Raw genomic sequence first — 18,855 nt, 5'->3', positions numbered from 1 at the left:
CTCTGGCTCTGGCTCAGGCAGTGGGAGCAGCCGCTCCAGCAGTGGCAGCTCCAGAAGCAGTGGTGCCAGTCTGCAGGGCCACACTTCCAGGCTTGGTTTGCCCCGCAGGAAAAGCCAGTGCCAATTCCAGAAAACAGAACAGCGGTCCAGCAATACAGCCAGCCTACTTGAACCTACAGGGCACCAATGAGGGATGCAAGCAGAGCGCAGCATAACTGAGACCAAAATCATCCAAAGAGGTAACTGGGATTGCACCAGGGAAGGGCCTCACTTGGTCGCAAGCTGACTTGGATCCCTCAACAGACCAGAAATCTTAACTTCTTTATTGATAGAGGATCTGGTTGTTATAATACCTACTCTTGCATAAATACTTGGTGCTATTTTTGATTGAATGTGTACATTGTTTAGTTAAATTTTAGAATCTATCTGCATTTTGTTCCACTCAGCCTACTTGAATACTCCCATAGCAGGCAAACCCAACACCTAGGAACACTTTTGTAGATATTCTGAGACTGTTAAGAGCCACACCTAACACCTTAAATTCATACCCTGAAGATATATAACATCAGATCCATTTATACAGCTAAGAATACTCAGCTAACTAGAAAATCCAAGCATTAACTTAATCCAAGATGCAAAAGTGTATACATTATAACACAAGAAACACCAAAAGTCAAGACAATATAAATCCACCAAAAAATATTAATTCATCAGAAATGACCTCCAGTGAGAATGAGTTAGAGGAAATACCTGAGAAAGATTTCAAAAGAATGATTGTTAATATGTTCAAAGAAGTCAAAGAAGAAATCAGAGGAATCAAAGAGGAAATCAAAGAAATGAAAGAGGAAACCAAAGGAATCAAAGAAGACACAGGACACAAATTTAATGAAATAAAGAAGTCAATACAAGACATAATTAAGGAAATAGAAATAATAAAGAAAAGCCAGTCAGAATTACTAGCAATGAAGAACACAGTTAATGAAATAAAAAACTCTGTAGAAAATCTCAACAGTAGAATGGATGAAGGAGAGGACAGAATATCTAAGCTAGAAGACCAGGTGGCAGATCTCATACAGTTCAACAAAGAGAAAGACAAACTAATAGAAAAGTATGAATGGGAATTTCAAGATACTTGGGACACTGAAAAGATCAAACATAAGAATTCAGGGCATAGTAGAAGGAGAAGAATTTCACTCCAAAGGAACAGTAGGTGTCCTTAGCAAAATCATAGAAGAAAACTTCCTCCAAATTGGGAAAGAGGTGCCAATGCAGATACAGGAAGCCTTTAGAACCCCAGTCAGACAAAACCTGGAAAGAACCTCTCCTCGCCATATTATAATCAAACTACCAAGCACACAATCCAAAGAAAAAATATTGAAAGCAGTTAGAGAGAAAAATCAAGTTACCTACAAAGGCAAGCCCATCAGGATTACAGCAGATTACTCAACACAAATTTTAAAAGCCAGAAGGGCGGGGAGTGATGTATTCCAAGTTCTGAAAGATAACAACTGTCAACCAAGGTTACTTTATCCTGCAAAGTTATCCATTCAAATAGACGGAGAAATAAGAACATTCTACGACAAAAGCAGGTTAAAGGAGTATTTGAAGACAAAACCAGCTCTACAGAAAATACTTGAAAGACACCTCCATGCCAAAGAGAAGGAAAAGCACACATATAAGGAACCAGGAAAAAAGAAACAATACTCAAATACTAGTTAACACAAGGGAGCAAAGGTAGAACTGAAACCACAAAAAAAAGGGGCAAACATAAACACATACCTTTCAATAATATCTCTTAATATCAACAGCTCAAGGCCCCAACCAAAAGACATAGGTTTGCAGACTGGGTTAAAAAGCAGGATCCTACAATTTGTTGTCTCCAGGAAACTCACCTTAAAACAAAGGATGGACATTATCTTAGGGTGAAAGGTTGGAAAATGGTGTTTCAAGCAAATGGACCTAGAAAACAAGCAGGGGTTGCTATCCTAATATCAGACAAGGTAAACTTCAGTCCAATGTTAGTCAAGAAAGATAAGGAAGGTCACTTTGTATTGATTAAGGGCACACTCCAACAGGAGGACATTACAATCCTGAACATATATGCATCTAACATGGAGGCCCCCAAATTCATCAAACAAACGCTATTAGAACTAAGGTCACATATAACACAAACACAGTGGTAGTGGGTGATTTCAACACCTCACTCTCATCAATTGACAGGTCATCCCAGGAAAAAATAAACAGAGAGGCATCTGAACTAAATGATGTCATAGAAGGAATGGACCTAACAGATATATACAGGACATTTCATCCAAATGCTGCATGCAGAATATGCATTCTTTTAGCAGCACATGGAACATCTAAAATAGACCATATGTTAGGACACAAAGCAAATCTTAACAAATACAGGAAAATTAAAATAATTCCTTGCATTCTATATGACGACAATGGAATCAAACTACAAATCAATAGCAAGAAAGGCTATAGAGCATACACAAAATCATGGAAACTAAACAATACACTACTGAATGATGAATGGGTCAATGAAGAAATCAAGAAGGAAATCAAAAAATTCATAGAGTCAAATGATAATGAGAACACATTATGCCAAAATCTCTGGGACATAATGAAGGCAGTTCTAAGAGGTAAATTTATAGCTTTAAGTGCCTATATTAAGAAATCAAAAAGCCGGGCGTGATGGCGCACGCCTTTAATCCCAGCACTCGGGAGGCAGAGGTAGGAGGATCGCCGTGAGTTCAAGGCCACCCTGAGACTACAGAGTTAATTCCAGGTCAGCCTGGACCACAGTGAGACCCTACCTCGAAAAACCAAAAAAAAAAAAAAAAAAAAAAAAAAAAAGAAATCAGAAAGGTTGCAAATAAACGACATAATGCTTCACCTTAAAGCCTTGGAAAAAGAACAAGGCAAACCAAAAAGCAGTAGATGGGAAGAAATAATAAAGATTAGGGCACAAATTAATGAAATAGAAACAAAAAATACAATCCAAATAATCAACCAAGAGTTGGTTCTTTGAAAGGATAAGCAAGATTGATAAACCCCTTAGCAAATCTGACTAAAAGAAAGAGAGAAGAGACACAAATTAATAAAATTAGAGATGAAAGAGGCAATATCACAACAGATACCAGAGAAATTTAAAAAAATCATAGGGACATACTATAAAAACATATACTCCACTAAGTATGAAAATTTGAAAGAAATGGATGATTTCCTTGATTTATATGACCTACCTAAATTAAATCCAGATGAGATAAATAACTTAGACCTATAACAAGTATGGAGATCCAAGCAGTTATCAAAAATCTCCCAAATAAAAAAGTCTAGGCCCAGATGGATTCACTGCTGAATTTTACCAGACCTTCAGGGAAGAACTAACACCATTGCTTCTTAAGCTTTTCCATAAAATAGAAAAAGAAGGAATCCTACCAAATTCCTTCTACGAAGCCAGTATCACCCTGATACCAAAAGCAGTCAAAGATAGAACAAAAAAACAAAATTACAGACCAATCTCCCTCATGAACATAGATGTAAAAATTCTCAACAAAATGTTAGCAAACAGAATAAAAGAATATATCAGAAAGATCATTCACCCAAACCAAGTAGGCTTTATACCAGAGATGCAGGGATGGTTCAACATATACAAATCAACAAATGTAATACATTATATAAATGGACTGAAGGACAAAAATCATATGATCATCTCATTGGATGCAGAAAAAGCATTTGACAAAGTCCAACATCCCTTCATGATAAAAGTCCTACTGAGTGCTGGAGAGATGGCTTAGCGGTTAAGCGCTTGCCTGTGAAGCCTAAGGACCCTGGTTCGAGGCTTGATTTCCCAGGACCCACGTTAGCCAGATGCACAAGCGGGCATACCTGTTTGGAGTTCGTTTACAGTGGCTGGAGGCCCTGGTGCACCCATTCTCTCTCTCCCTCTCTCTCTCTGCCTTTCTTTCTGTGTCTGTTGCTCTCAAATAAAAATAAATTAAAAAAGAACAAAAAAATTAAAAGTCCTACAGAGACTAGGAATAGAAGGATCATATCTCAATACAATAAAGGCTATTTATGACAAGCTTACAGCCAACATATTACTAAATGGGGAAAAACTGGATGCTTTTCCACTAAAATTAGGAACAATAGAAGGGTGTCCACTGTCCCCACTTTTATTTAATATAGTCCTGGAAGTCTTAGCCATAGCAATAAGGCAAGAGACACACATAAAAGGGATACAAATTGGAAAGGAAGTTATTATTATTTGCAGATGACATGATTCTATATATAAAGGACCCTAAAGACTCTACCAGCACACTGTTAGAGCTGATAAACACCTACAGCCATGTAGAAGGATACAAAATAAACAACAGAAATCAGTAGCATTCCTATATGTTAACAACAAACACACAGAGAATGAAATCAGAGAATTACTCCCATTCACAATCGCATCAAAGAAAATAAAGTACCTTGGAATAAACCTAACCCAGGAAGTAAAGGATCTCTACAAAAACTATAAAACACCCAAGTGAGAAATTGCAGAAGACACTAGGAAATGGAAAAACATCCCTTGTTCCTGGATCAGAAGAATCAATATTGTGAAAATGGCAATCTTACCAAAAGCAAGCTACACATTTAATGCAATCCCCAGCAAAATTCCAATGGCATTCTTCACAGAAATAGAAAAAACAATCCAAAAATTCATTTGGAATCACAAAAAATCTCGAATATCTAAAATAATACTGAGCAACAAAAATAAGGTTGGTGGTATCACCATACCTGATTTTAACTTATACTACAGAGCCATAGTAACAAAAACAGCAAGGTGCTGGCACAAAAACAGAGATGTAGATCAACAGAACAGAATAGAGGACCCAGATGCAAGTCCAGGTAGTTATAGCCACCTTCTATTCTATAAAAATGCCAAAAATACTCATTGGAGAAAAGACAGCCTCTTCAGCAAATGGTGCAGGGAAAACTGGATATTTATCTATAGAAAGATGAAAATAGATTCTTCTCTTTCTCCTTGCACAAGAATTAAGTCCAAATAGATTAAAGACCTTAACATCAGACCTGAAACTCTGAAACTGTTAGAGGAAAAAGTAGGGGAAACCCTTCAACATATTGGTCTTGGCAAAGACTTTCTGAATACAACCCCAATTGCTCAGGCAATAAAACTACAGATTAACTGCTGGGACCTCATGAAATTACAAAGATTTTGTACAGCAAAGGACACTGTAAATAAAGCAAAGAGGCAACCTACAGAATGGGAAAAAAATTCTTTGCCTGCTATACATCTGATAGAGGATTAATATCTAGGATATACAAAGAACTCAAAAAAAATTAAATAGTAAGAAATCAAGCCAATTAAAATATGGGCTATGGAACTAAATAGAGAGTTCTCAAAAGAAGAAATATGAATGACATATAAGCATCTAAAAAATGCTCTACACCCTTAGTCATCAGGGAAATGCAGATTAAAACTTCATTGAGATTCCATCTCACTCCTATCAGATTGGCTACCATCATCAAAACAAATGACCATAAATGCTGGCAAGGATGTGGAAAAAGAGGAACCTTCTACATTGTTGGTGGGAATGCAATCTGGTCCAGCCATTGTGGAAATCAGTGTGGAGGTTCCTAAAACAGATAAAAATTAATCTACCATATGACCCAGCTATAGCACTCCTAGGCATATATCCTAAGGACTCATCTCACTACCTTAGAGATACTTGCTCAACAATGTTTATTGCTGCTCAATTCACAATAGCTGGGAAATGGAACCAGCCTAGATGTTCCTCAACATTTATACAATGGAGTTCTACTCAGTGGTAAAGAAAAATGAAGTTATGAAATTTGCAGGAAAATGGATGGATCTGGAAAGGATTATACTAAGTGAGGTAACCCAGGCCCAGAAAGCCAAGTGTCATATGTTCTCTCTCATATGTGGATCCTAGCTACAGATGACTGGGCTTCTGTGTGAGAAGGTTAAAACTCAGTAGCAGAGGCCAGTAAGCTAGAAAAGAGATATAAAGGGAAGAGAAAGGAAGGGAGGGGGATACTTAATAGGATGGTATTATATATATGTTAGTAGAAGACTAGATTAATGGGGGTGAAAAGGCCCAAAATGAGGTTTGGGGAAGAGATTGAGTAAAAGAAAAGTGGAGGGACAGCTAATCAAAAGCTAAGAGGATATAAATAAAACATATGTAATCTTACTTTTTTGGACAATGGAACACTCAGGAGCTGTAGATTTTGGCTAGAAAATTTTCAGTGCCAGGGATGGGATATCTTCCAGTGAGTTGTTGGCCAGGGAGGTCCCTGATGCTCCCAAAACATTATAGGTCATTGCTGAGGCCCTTGGCTTCCCACCAGGAAGAGATGGTAAGACCCTATTGCTGAAGACTCCATATACTTGCGCTGCAAGGCCACTGAGAAATCCTGCTGGAACTGAGCTGACAACCTCCTCCATGTAGACCAGCTGATAGAAAGCTGGAAGAAGCCATTCTGCATTCAGTTCAATGAGAGAATGAGAAATCACCAGTGAAGATACTCAACAGTGGACACTGCAAGCCTTTTATTTGGCCAGCCAGGCCAAATGAGCCAATGGGTGCAATAGTGGCACATCTGTTATGGGGGAAACCAACTGCCCTCTATTTGGACTGGAGGCCTGCTCCATGGGAGGGAATATATCCCTGATACTGAAAATGTAAAACAGGCATAGTCATGAGCCCTGCGGGGTGTAATATCTGCTGTTGTCTGGCCAAATGTATATACTATGCTTATCAAACTTCCCAGTAAGCACTTCTGTTAATGTTCACACCCTTATATTAATGCTACTCTCACTTTTGGTAGAGAATCTTCTCTTTTCAGATGGCACTTGGGGCAACTCAGAAGCTATCATGGTGATGGAAAGAAATGACTGGAGTGCTCAGTACTGCAATATCTGTATCACACCTTCCAAGGCTCAGTGTCTAATGGGGAAGAGGTGGTGGAAAGAATGTAAGAGCCAAAGGAAGGGCAGGACTCCATACAACATGCTCCCTCCAGACACAAAATGGCCTGGATATCCATGGCCTCACAGTGCCTGACACTACCTGCATAAGACCATTATAAGAGGAGGAAAAGATCATGACATCAAAAGTAAAAGAGAGACTGATTGAGATGGGGAGGAGGTATGATGGAGAATGGAGTTTCAAAGGGGAAAGTGAGGGGAGGGAGGGTATTACCATGGGGTATTTTTTATAATCATGGAAGTTGTTAATAAAAAAATAAATAAATAAAAGAATTTAAAAGAAGCACTGGGTGCAATGGCACATGTCTTTAATCCCAGCAGTCAGGAGGCAGAGGTAAGAAAATTGCCATGAGTTCAAGGCCACCCTGAGACTACATAGTGAATTCCAGGTCAGTCTGGACTAGAGTGAGATCATACCTTGGAAAAAAAAAGTGGCACATACATCTGGAATTCATTTGCAGTACACAGATGCAAACTATATATAAAAATATTAGAGCTGGAGAGATTGCTTAGTGGTTAAGGCACTTGCCTGCAAAACCAAAGGATCCAGGTTTGATTCCCCTGGACCCACGTAAGCCAGATGCACAAGGTGGCACATGTATCTGGAGTTTGTTTGTAGTGGCTGGAAGCCCTGGTATACCCATTCTCTCTCTCTCTCTCTCTCTTTGCCTCTTTCACACTCAAATGATAAAAAATAAAATTTAAAATTATTTAAAACAGATTCACTTATTTCTTTCTTATCAGACTTTCTCAAAACATCAAAATAATACATATTTAAAAATCTATATCTATATCTATCTATCTATCTATCTATCTATCTATCTATGAAATATAGTTATAAAATTTGATGTGAGCCACATATCAAAAATTTTGTTGCTGGGCTGGAGAGATAGCTTAGTGATTAAGGTGCTTGCCTGTGAAGCCTTTGGACCCAGGTTCAATTCCCCAGGACCCATGTAAGCCAGATGCACAAGGGGGCCCATGTGTCTGGAGTTTGTTTGCAGTGGCTGGAGACCCTGGCATGCCCATTTTCTCTCTCTCTGCCTCTTCTCTCTCTCTCTCTTTCAAATAAATAAATAATAAAATAATTTTTTAAATTAAAAAAAGAAAAATTTTGTTTTTTTTTTTCAAGGTGCTGAGATTAAAGGCATGTGCCACCATGCCTAGCTACAGGTTTCCATGCACAGTCTTCGGCCTTGGTTCCATTCTGGGAATATGTCAAGGCAGGACATCATGCAGAGAGCACAGGCGGAGGAACTGCTCATCTCATGGTGGATGGGAAGCAGATAGCAAAGAGAGGACTGGGGACCAGGATGAGCCTCCAAAGGCACATTGGTCCCCACTGACATACATACTCCAACTCAACTTAGGGACTGAGTCCAGGGCTTCATGCTTATTAGGCATCATTCTACCAACTCAGCTACATCCCCAACCTGAATCCTCAATTTTTTTTTTTTTTCAAGGTAGGGTCTCACTCTAGCCCAGGCTGACCTGGAATTCACTATGTAGTCTCAGGGTGGCCTTGCACTCACGGTGATCCTCCTACCTCTGCCTCCCAGGTTCTGGGATTAAAGGCATGTGCCACTACACCCAGTTTGAATTCTCGGTTTTTAAACTTTATACATATCACTGTGAACACCGTAAGACATAGATCTCACTATGTAGCCCAGGCTGGCCTCAAACTCATGATCCTTCTGCCCTAACCTCCTAAATGGTGGGATTATAAACATGTGCCACCACACCTGGCTTGCCTTTCTGATTTTCATAGTATAAATGTATAGAAATACGGTGAACTATTTTAAAATTTGATTTTTAAAAATATTTAATTAATTAATTTATTTGAGAGAGAGAGAGAGAGAGAGAGAGGCAGATATAAAGACAGAATGGGCACTCCAGGGCTTGTAGCCACTGCAAACAAACTCCAGACACATGTGCCCCTTGTGCATCTGGCTTACGTGGGTCTTGGGGAATTGAACCAGGATCCTTAGACTTATCAGGCAAGTGCCTTAACCACTGAGCCATTTCCCCAGACCTTATTTATTTATTTTTTTTCTCCTGAGGTAGGGTCTCATTCTAGCCCTGGCTGACCTGAAATGTACTATGTAGTCTCAGGTGGCCTCAAACTCATGGTGATATTCCTACTTCTGCCTCCCAAATGCTGGGATTAAAGGCATGTGCTACCATTCTGACTAAAGTTTGATATATTTTGCCAAGTTGTTTTCTACAGAAGTTATAGAAAATTTCCTATTAATTTCTGCTACTTTATATCCCAAATTAAGATTTCTTTTAAAATATATTTTTAAATTTATTTGTTTGCAAGCAGAGACATAGAAGAGAGACAGGGAGATAGAATGGGTGCACCAGGGCCTCTAGCCACTGTAAATGAACTCCAGATACAAGAGTCACTGTGCATCTGGTTTTATGTGGGTACTGGGGAATTGAACCCTGGAAGTTAGGCTTCACAGGCAAGTGCCTTAACCACTGAGCAATCTCTCCAGCCCCCAAATTAAGCTTTCTTTCCAATCAAGTATTATGTTTCTGAGATATTTGGTCATTGCATGAATCTGTGGTAGGGAGAATGATGATCCCCAAAGGACGCCCAGGTCCTAAGTTTTGGAACCTGTGAATAGGTTACTGCACATGGCAAAATGGGCTTTGTAGATGTGATTACAGCTAAGAACAGTCAGAACCTATCCTGATGACTCAGCTGTGTCCATCCTAATCCCATGGGCTCCTTAACGGGGACCATCTTTCTAGCCTGAAGAGAACTGTTATGATGTAATGTCAGAGGGAATCTGAGGACGGAGGGAAGTGGCCACAAACTAGAGAGCCCAGGCAGCTTCCAGGAGCTGGAAAAGGCGCGGGCTTTCCGCAGGGCCTCCAGAAAGGTGCATTGCTCTGCCTGCACCTTGATTTTAGCTTGGGCAAGCGTCAGGCTTCTGACCTCCAGAGCAATGAGCTAATCCACCGTCTAATCCACCAAGTTTATAGCTTTAGCAGCAGCAGCAGCAGCAACAACACAATAAGAGCTGCGGGGGGGGGGGGGGTTAAGTCCGTGGTGGCGGGTCTAGAATGCATGAAGTCCCTAACATCACAAAAATAATGACAAAAAGAAAACTAGAGCTCCTTGAGAACGTGCCAGGTTGGGGTCTGGTCCACAGGAAGAAATGACTGTGACTTCCGAACAGAGAGTGTGACGTAGCACTGCTGGGTCGCAACTTGAAGCGCCACTGACTTAGCAGGGGCGGCAGATCAGTCTGAAGTGCGCAGCACGGGGCGGTCACGACTTAAGGAAGCAGACCACCTGGGCTTCATTTTGCCCTGTCTTTGTAGCGTTGAGACAACTCCAGCATTTGGAGGCTGTTAGCGTGCAGGTGGGGCGGCTCACACCGTAAGCCCAGCACTTGGAAGGCTGAGGCAGGAAGACGGCTGCAAGTTTGAGGCCAGCCTGAACCACATAGTGAGTTCCAAGCCAGCCTAGTTTACAGAGGCTCTATCTTTAAGAAAAAAGTGAAAATAATAATAAAAATGATATTAGCAAGTCCTAGAAGTTGCATGACTTGTAACCCCAGCACTAAGGAGGTAGGAGAACTGACAGCCTTTTCTACATAAGAGAGTTGCAGGGCAGCCAGGGATACATGGCAAGACTGGGGACACACACACACACACACACACACACACACACACACACGAGACAAGGTGAGGAGACAGATTCTAAAACAATATTACTATAATTGTGCTTACTTTTAGAATAAGGCAGAGAAACTGAGCATGGTCTTTAATCGCACCAGGGTCTCCAGCCACTGCAAATGAACTCCAGATGCATGTGCCATCTTGTGAATCTGGCTTACGTGGGTCCTGGGGAACCAAATCTGTGTCCTTAGCCTTCACAGATAAGTACCTTAAGCGCTAAGCCATCTCTCTCTTTTTTTTTTTTTTAGTCTGTTTCTTATTTATTTATTTATTTGAGAGCGACAGACAGAGAGAGGAAGAGGGAGAGAGAGAGAGAGAGGGAGAGGGAGAGAATGGGCACGCCAGCGCCTCCAGCCACTACAAACAAACTCCAGACACGTGTGCCCCCTTGTGCATCTGGCTTATGTGGGTCCTGGGGAATTGAGCCTCAAACCAGGGTCCTTAGGCTTCACAGGCAAGTGTTTAACCACTAAGCCATCTCTCCAGCCCAGCTAAGCCATCTCTCTAGTATATCAATTTTTGTTTTTGTTTTTGTTTTTTTTGAGGTAGGGTCTCACTCTAGCCCAGGCTGACCTGGAATTTACTATATAGTCTCAGGGTGGCCTCAAATTCACAGCACTCCTCCTACCTCTGCTTCCCAAGTGCTGGGATTAAAGGCATATGCCACCATGTCCAACTTTTTTTTTCAATTTTTAAAGAAATACATTTTTGGGGGCTGGGGAGATGGCTCAGTGGCTAAAGACACTTGCTTATATAGTCTTTCATACTAGGTTCAATTCCTAACACCCACATAAAGCTGAATACAAAGTGGTATATATGTATGGTATTCATGCGCACACATGCACACACACTAATAAATAGCTAAAAGTGCAGTTTTGTTATTTCTACATTATTTGAGCAATTGAAACTAGGCTAATCCATATACTCCAATGCTGCTAAATTTTATTTATCATTGCTTACTTCTCCTCTTTTTTCATTATTGATTTGCTTAGAAACGTAAAAGAAAACCTGTCTATTTGATAGGTGTACAAATAAAGTTCTAAATGAACAGAGTCATATTTCAATCTTAAAAAGGACTGATAGCAGGCTGGAGAGATGGCTTAGCAGTTAAGCGCTTGCCTGTGAAGCCTAAGGACCCCAGTTCGAGGCTCGATTGCCCAGGACCCACGTTAGCCAGATATACAAGGGGGTGCACGCGTCTGGAGTTCGTTTGCAGTGGCTGGAGGCCCTGGTGCATCCATTCTCTCTCTGCCTCTTTCTCTGTCTGTCACTCTCAAATAAATAAAAATTAAAAAATATATATACAAAGAACTGATAGCTCCAGTTAGAAGATGAAAAGCAAGTAAAACGTGTGTACCTCCACTAGTATGCCAACAAAAGGGATGGAAGAGTCTTCATATCTCTCAAAGAACAGCTCAGGATTAGCTTTCCAGACCCCAAGCCATCGGTCCTTCAGCTTCAACTGTTCTGCTAGGTACTTGCTCATAGCATCATCGGCATCTTCTGCCTGACAGAAGAAAATTCTTATGAGTAAACACATGAGATTAGAAGTTTGTAACAAATGTCTTTACTGATTTTTTTTTTTTTTTTGGTCAAGTGAGTTTAAACGCACTTTATTTATTTTTCTTTTTGCACGTTATTTTTTATTGATTTTTATTTTATTTATTTACTTATTTATATTTTGGTTTCTTGATGTAGGGTCTCACTCTAGCTCAGGCTGACCTGGAATTCACTATGGAGTCTCAGGGTGGCCTTGAACTCATGGCGATCCCCCACCTCTGCCTCCTAGTGCTGGGATTAAAGGAGTGCGCCACCACGCCTGGCGCACTCTGGCTTTTTAATGTAGGTGCTGGGGATTCTAACTCAGCTCACCACACTTGCACATTAAGCACTTTGACCCACTAAGCAAACCTCCCCAGTCCTTGTGTTTTTTTGTTTTGTTTTGTTTTGTTTTTAGGTAGGGTGTGCACCACCATGCTCAGCTGTTTTTAAACTTTTAAAAATAAGTGGTCTGAGTTGGACATGGTGATCCATGCCTTTGAACCCAGCACTTTGGAGGCAGAGGTAGGAGGATTGCTGTGAGTTTGAGGCCACCTTGAGACTACATTATGAATTCTAGGTCAGCCTGGACTAGAGTGAGACCTTACCTCAAAAAAAATATGTGTGTTTGTGTGTGTGTGTGTAGGTTTCACTAGAGAGATGGCTCAGTGGTTACTTGTCTGTAGAGCCTAATGACCTAAGTTTGATTTCCCAATACCCACGTAAAGCCAGATGCACAAAGTGATGCATGTTTCTAAAGTCCATTCTGCAGTAGCTGGAAGCCCTGGAGTGCCCATTCTCTCTCTTTCTGCTTGCAAGTAAATAAATAAAATTATAAAACAAAAAAGTCATTTATTTGCATATGTGGGGGGCACTTATGGGTGCTCCAGGTCCTTTTGCTGCTGCAAATGAATGTTTAGACACTTGAGACACATTTTTCCTTTTTTTTCTTTTTGTTGTTTTTTGAGGTAGGGTCTCACTCTAGCTCAGGTTGACCTGGAATTCACTATGTAGTCTCACAATGGCCTCAAACTCATGGTGATCCTCCTACCTCTGCCTCCTGAGTGGTGGGATTAAAGGCGTGTGCCACCACACCTGGCTTTGTATTACTTTTTGCATCTAGTTTATATGGCTGGTTTGGCAATAGAGCCCAGTACAGCAAGCTTTATAAGTGAGTACCTTGGAGGGTATTACCATGGGAATTTTTTTATAATCATGGAAGTTGTTAATAAAAATTTGAAAAAAAAAAAAAGCTGGGCGTGGTGGTGCACACCTTTAATCCCAGCACTCAGGAGGCAGAGATAGCAGGATTGCTGTGAGTTCGAGGCCACCCTGAGACTACAGAGTGAATCCCAGGTCAACCTGAACTAGAGTGAGACCCTACCTTATAAAACCAAAAAAAAAAAAAAAAAAAAAAACCTTAAAAAATATAAGTAAGTACCTTTAACTGCTGAACCATCTTCCTAGCCTTCTGATTTATATTTTAAAATATTTTATTTATTTATTTGAGGGAGAGGTAGGGAGAAAGAAAGAGAGAGAGAGAGACAGAATTGGCATGCCAGGGCCTCCAGCTGCTGCAAACTCCAGATACATGTACCACTTGTGCATCTAGCTTACATGGGTCCTGAGGAATTGAACCTGGGTCCATTGGCTTTGCAGACAAATGCCTTAACAGCTAAGCCATCTCTCCAGCCTCGCAGAAATTATTTTTATGAACTTTAAAAATGATGTCACCTATGTTCAATATATTCAAGGAGCAAAGTGGCCCACATCTATAATCTCAGCACTTGAGAGGCAGAGGCAGGAGGATCAGGAATTCAAGGTCAGTCTCCACTTCATAGTGAGTTCAAGGCCAGTCTGGGTACATGAAAGTGTCTCAGAAAGAAAATAAGTACATAAAAATTTAAAGTTGTGGGCTGGAGAGATGGTTTAGAGATTAAGGCATTGGCATGCAAAGCCAAAGGACCTTGGTTCGATTCCCCAGGACCCACATAGGCCAGATGCACAAGGGGGTGCCTGCGTCTGGAGTTCGTTTGCAGTGACAGGAGGCCCTGAAGCACCCATTTGCTCTCTCCCTCTTTCTCTCTCTCTCTCAAATAAATAAAAACAAAGTGAACTGGGTGTGGTGGCGCAAGCCTTTAGTCCTAGCACTTGGGAGGCAGAGGCAGGAGGATCACCATGAGTTTGAGGCCATTGTGAGATTACATAGTGAATTCCAGGTCAACCTGAGCTAGAGTGAGACCCAACCTCGAAAAACCAAAATATAAAAAAAAATTAAAATAAATAAATCAATAAATAAAGTAAAAAATTATTTAAAAACTTAAAGTTGTGAGCCGGGTATGGTGGTGTGCACCTTTAATCCCAGCACTTGGGAGGCAAAGGTAGGAGCATCGCCATGAGTTCAAGGCCACCCTGAGACTACAGAGTTAATTCCAGGTCAGCCTGGACCAGAGTGAGACCCTACCTCGAAAAGCCAAAAAAACTAAAAAAAAAAAAAAAAAAAATTAAAGTTGTGGGGTGGTTAAGGCACTTGTCTGTGAATCCTAAGGACCCATGTTCAACTCTCCAGGTCCCATGTAAGCCAGATGCATAAGGTGATGCAAACACGAGGTTGCACACAAGAGGGCACAGCTTCTGGAGTTTGATTACCCTGGCTGGAGGCCCTGGCATGCCAATTCTCTCCTTTTCTCCTTCTCTTTCTCTGTCTTGCTGTGGCTCCCTTTCATTCAAAAAGGGGGCAGTCTGTTGGGCTTGCCTCAAAGAAAATTTTTATTTCCCCTTCATTTTATAAAATATATGAATATATTAAGTACCGATAAATATTTGCCCATTTGATTAAAAAAATTATTTTTGTTTTTCAAGGTAGTGTTTCACTCTAGCCCAGGCTCACCTAGAATTCACTATGTATAGTCTCAGGGTGGCCTCGAACTCATGGTGATCCTCCTACCTCTGCCTCCCGAGTCCTGGGATTAAAGGCGTGTGCCACCATGCCCGGCTTAAATAAATAAATACATACATACATATATATATATATATATATATATATATATATATATATATATATATATATGTTTTTTGAGGTAGGGTCTCACTCTAGCCCAGGCTGACCTGGCACTCATTATGTAGTCTCAGGGTAGTCTCAAACTCACGGTGATTCTCCCACTTCTGCCTCCTGAGTGCTAGGATTAAAGGTGTGAGCCACCATGCCCGGCTTTTATTTTTCTTTGAGAGAGAGAGAGAGAGAGGGAGAGGGAGAGGGAAAGAAAGAAAGAGGCAGATAAAAAGAAAGAACAGATGTGCCAGGGCCTCTAGCTACTGCAAAAGAACTCCAGATGCTCGTGCCACCTTGTGCATTTGACTTATGTGGGTACTGGGGAATTGAACTTGTGTCCTTACGCTTTTCAGGGAAGCACTTTAACTGCCATCTCTCCAGCTCCTGATTTTTACTTTAAATTCAGCTACCTACAGGATAGTCTATTATGAAACATATTCATTTGGCAATAATTAATGATAATAAATTACATGTTTTTCTGCTGATTTTAATAGACCCGTCCTCCAATTCTTAATATCTAATATAAACTAGTCGTTAATAAACTCCTAGTTTATAGTGATGGTGTTATTTATTTTTTAAATTATTTATGTATTTGAGAGAGAAAGAGGGAGAGAGAGAATGGGCATACCAGGGCCTCTAGCCACAACTGCAAATGAACTCCAGACACATGCACCACCTTGTGCATCTGGCTTACATGGGTACTGGAGAACTGAACCAGGGTCCTCAGGCTCTGCAGGCAAGCGCCTTAACTGCTAAGCCATCTTTCCAACCAGTGTTTTTATTTTTATTTATTTACTTATTTTTGGTTTTTCAAGGTAGGATCTCACACTGGTACAGGCTGACCTGGAATTCACTATGTAGTCTCAAGGTGGCCTTGAACTCACAGTGATCCTCCTACCTCTGGCTCCCAAGTGCTGGGATTAAAGGTGTGCGCCACCACACTTGGCTGTTTTTATTTTATTTATTTATTTATTTATTGGTTTTTTGAAGCAGGGTCTCACTCTAGCCCAGGCTGACTTTGAATTCACTATGTAATCTCAGGGTGTCCTCAAATTCATGGTGATCCTACCTCTGCCTCCCGATTTCTGGGATTAAAGATGTGTACCACCATGCCTGGCTTGTTTTTATTTTTAATATTTATTTTGTTTTTTGAGGCAGGGTCTCACTTTAGCCCAAGCTGACCTGGAACTCACTGTCAGCCCAGTCTGGCCTAGATTTCATTTGATCCTCCTCCTACAACCTATCTCAAAAAGCAAAGAAAAAAGACTGGAGAGATGGCTCAGTGGTTAAAGATACTTGCTTGCAAAGCCTGAAGACCTGGGTTTGATTCAACAGTATGCTCAGTGTCACATGCATCTGGAGTTCAATTACACCTGGCAGCCCATTCCTTTTCTCTCTCTCTCTCTCTCTCTCTCTCTCTCTCTCTCTACTTGCAAATAATGAATAAAAATATTTATAAAAAATAAGCAAGCTGGGCATGGTGGCACATGCCTTTAATCCCAGCACTTGGGAGGCAAAGATAGGAGGATCACAGTGAGTTCGAGGCTACCCTGAGACTACAGTTAATTCTAGGTCGGCCTGGGCTAGAGAAAGATCCCACCTTTTAAAAAAATTAAAAAAAAAAAAAAAGGAAGCAAAAGTCACATTGTCAGGTAGCAAAAGCAGGAATGGTCGCACTTCATTGCCCACCGCCAGTGACACACTTCCTTCAGCAAGACTCCACCTCTTAAAGGTTTCACAACCTTCCAAAACAGCGCCACCAGCTGGGCACCAAGGGTCCAAGCACATGAGTCTGATTTTACATTCAATGCGTGTGCGTGCGTGCGTGCGTGCGTGTGTGTGTGTTTTGATGGTGTGTGGAATCTTCAGGAACATCATTCCCCTCCTCTAAGACAAGGTCTCTTGCTGGCCTGGAGTCACCGGTTACAGTAGCCTGACCTTGCTGTTTGCCGCCTCAGGGATTACAGGTGAGCATTCAGAGCCCCGCTTTCTCCCTGGGTTCTGGGGATCTAATTCAGGTTTTCACGTTGGCACAGCAAGCACTTTTATCACTTTACGGACTGCGCTATCTCCCCAGCCCAGAGAACCATTCTTTTGTTTGTTTGTTTGTTTTGTTTTGTTTTTCTAGGTAGGGTCTCACTCCGGCCCAGGCTGACCTGGAATTCACTATGAAGTCTCAGGGTGGTCTCGAACTCACGGCGATCCTCCTTACCTCTGCTTCCCCGAGTGCTGGGATTAAAGGCGTGCGCCACCACTCCCGGCCCAGGGAACCATTCTTAAAGCATAAACATTTTAGAATTCCAATGCCATCTTAGATTTACGTTTGGGCACCAATTGCTACCGCTATCTGAGAATACCAAGATGTGTGCCCGGGGTAATGATGAAACCCCATATGCCTTCATGTCTCAGCCCTCCAAACGCTCCATCAGGCCGTCGTCTTAAGTGACCTTTCATGTATGGCAATCTAGTCTGGAATTCCTTGGGGAGTTCATGGGAGCCTCCTCCTACAGTCCATCTGTAAAAGCAAAGGAGCAGGACTGGAGAGATGACTCGGGGGTCAAAGGCGCTTGCTTTGAGGATCTTAGCGTGTGGGTGCCTGTCACAAGTTGGGAATTCTCTAGGGTTTGGATCAGAAGTCTGTTTGGAAGTGCGTGTGCGTGTGCGTGCGTGCGTGCGTGCGTGCGTGCGTGCGTGTCCTTAGAGAGACGCGGACTCCCGGGCCGGCCGCCCCCGTTCCCGCCGAGGCTTCCCGCTTCCCGGGCGTGGCGCACCTTGCAGCCGCGCAGCACGCCGTCGCAGAACAGCGCCACCCTCTGCTCGCGCCACATCGCCCGCAAGGGGTTCGCGCAGCCGGGGGGCAGCGGCCGCGCCTCCTCGGCCGCCACCTCGGCGACGTGCCGCTCCCCGTCCTCGGCGGCCGCCTCCCCGGAGCCCTCGCCCCGGACCCGCTGCAGCTGGAGCCGCCGCCGGGCCGCCTCCCGGCCCGCTCTCCCCTTCACCGGCCGCGGGGACACCACCACCGCCCGCAGCGGGGACGCGGCGTCCTTCGGGCTGACCGTCGCCGCCGCCTCCGCCGCGGGCCCCGGGGAGGCGGCGTCCTTCTGCAGCCCGCCGGGGCTCACGTCCTCACGCTCGGCCGCCCTGGAGGTCGAGGCCATGTCCGCCGCTCCCTCCACACCGTCTGCTGCAGCCGTTGGCGGAGCCCCGCGCCGGGACGCGCGGCCGTCACGAGCGCCGCCCAGGCTCGAGGGGACCCCGGGGCCGGGCGAGTCCTCCCGGGCCCTCCCCGTCTCAATCATTGTACTTACATATCTATAATATCAACCTATTCAGTACCCTCTCTCTCTCTATATATATATATATTTAAAGTTTTATTTGTAAGGGACGGGTGGGGGGGGGCTATGGATGAATGAAAATGGGTGCCTGGGCCTCTAGCCACTGCAAACATACTCCAGATGCACGCAGCACTTTGTGCATCTGGCTTTATGTGGGTACTGGGGAACTAAACCCAGGCCATCAGACTCTGAAAACAAGTGCCTATAACCAC

At 42.6% G+C, this 18,855-nt stretch overlaps 1 protein-coding gene across 1 annotated transcript in view; it reads right to left on the bottom strand.

The window, feature by feature from the left end:
- Positions 1–18,607, bottom strand: part of Shcbp1l (SHC binding and spindle associated 1 like) — a 46,031-nt gene extending 27,424 nt beyond the window's left edge. Inside the window, exons 1-2 of the mRNA XM_045143539.1 lie at positions 18,080–18,607; positions 12,075–12,224 (exon numbers count right to left, since the gene is read on the bottom strand). Coding sequence (XP_044999474.1) covers positions 12,075–12,224; positions 18,080–18,607 — 678 coding nt within the window. The remainder of the gene's footprint in view (positions 1–12,074; positions 12,225–18,079) is intronic.
- Between the last annotated feature and the right edge of the window lie 248 nt (positions 18,608–18,855).

The sequence above is a fragment of the Jaculus jaculus genome, chromosome 1 (assembly GCF_020740685.1).
Source record: "Jaculus jaculus isolate mJacJac1 chromosome 1, mJacJac1.mat.Y.cur, whole genome shotgun sequence".
Lineage (NCBI taxonomy): Eukaryota > Metazoa > Chordata > Mammalia > Rodentia > Dipodidae > Jaculus > Jaculus jaculus.
Note: the sequence above shows the minus strand (reverse complement) of the source record. Positions and strands in the feature narration are given on the sequence as shown.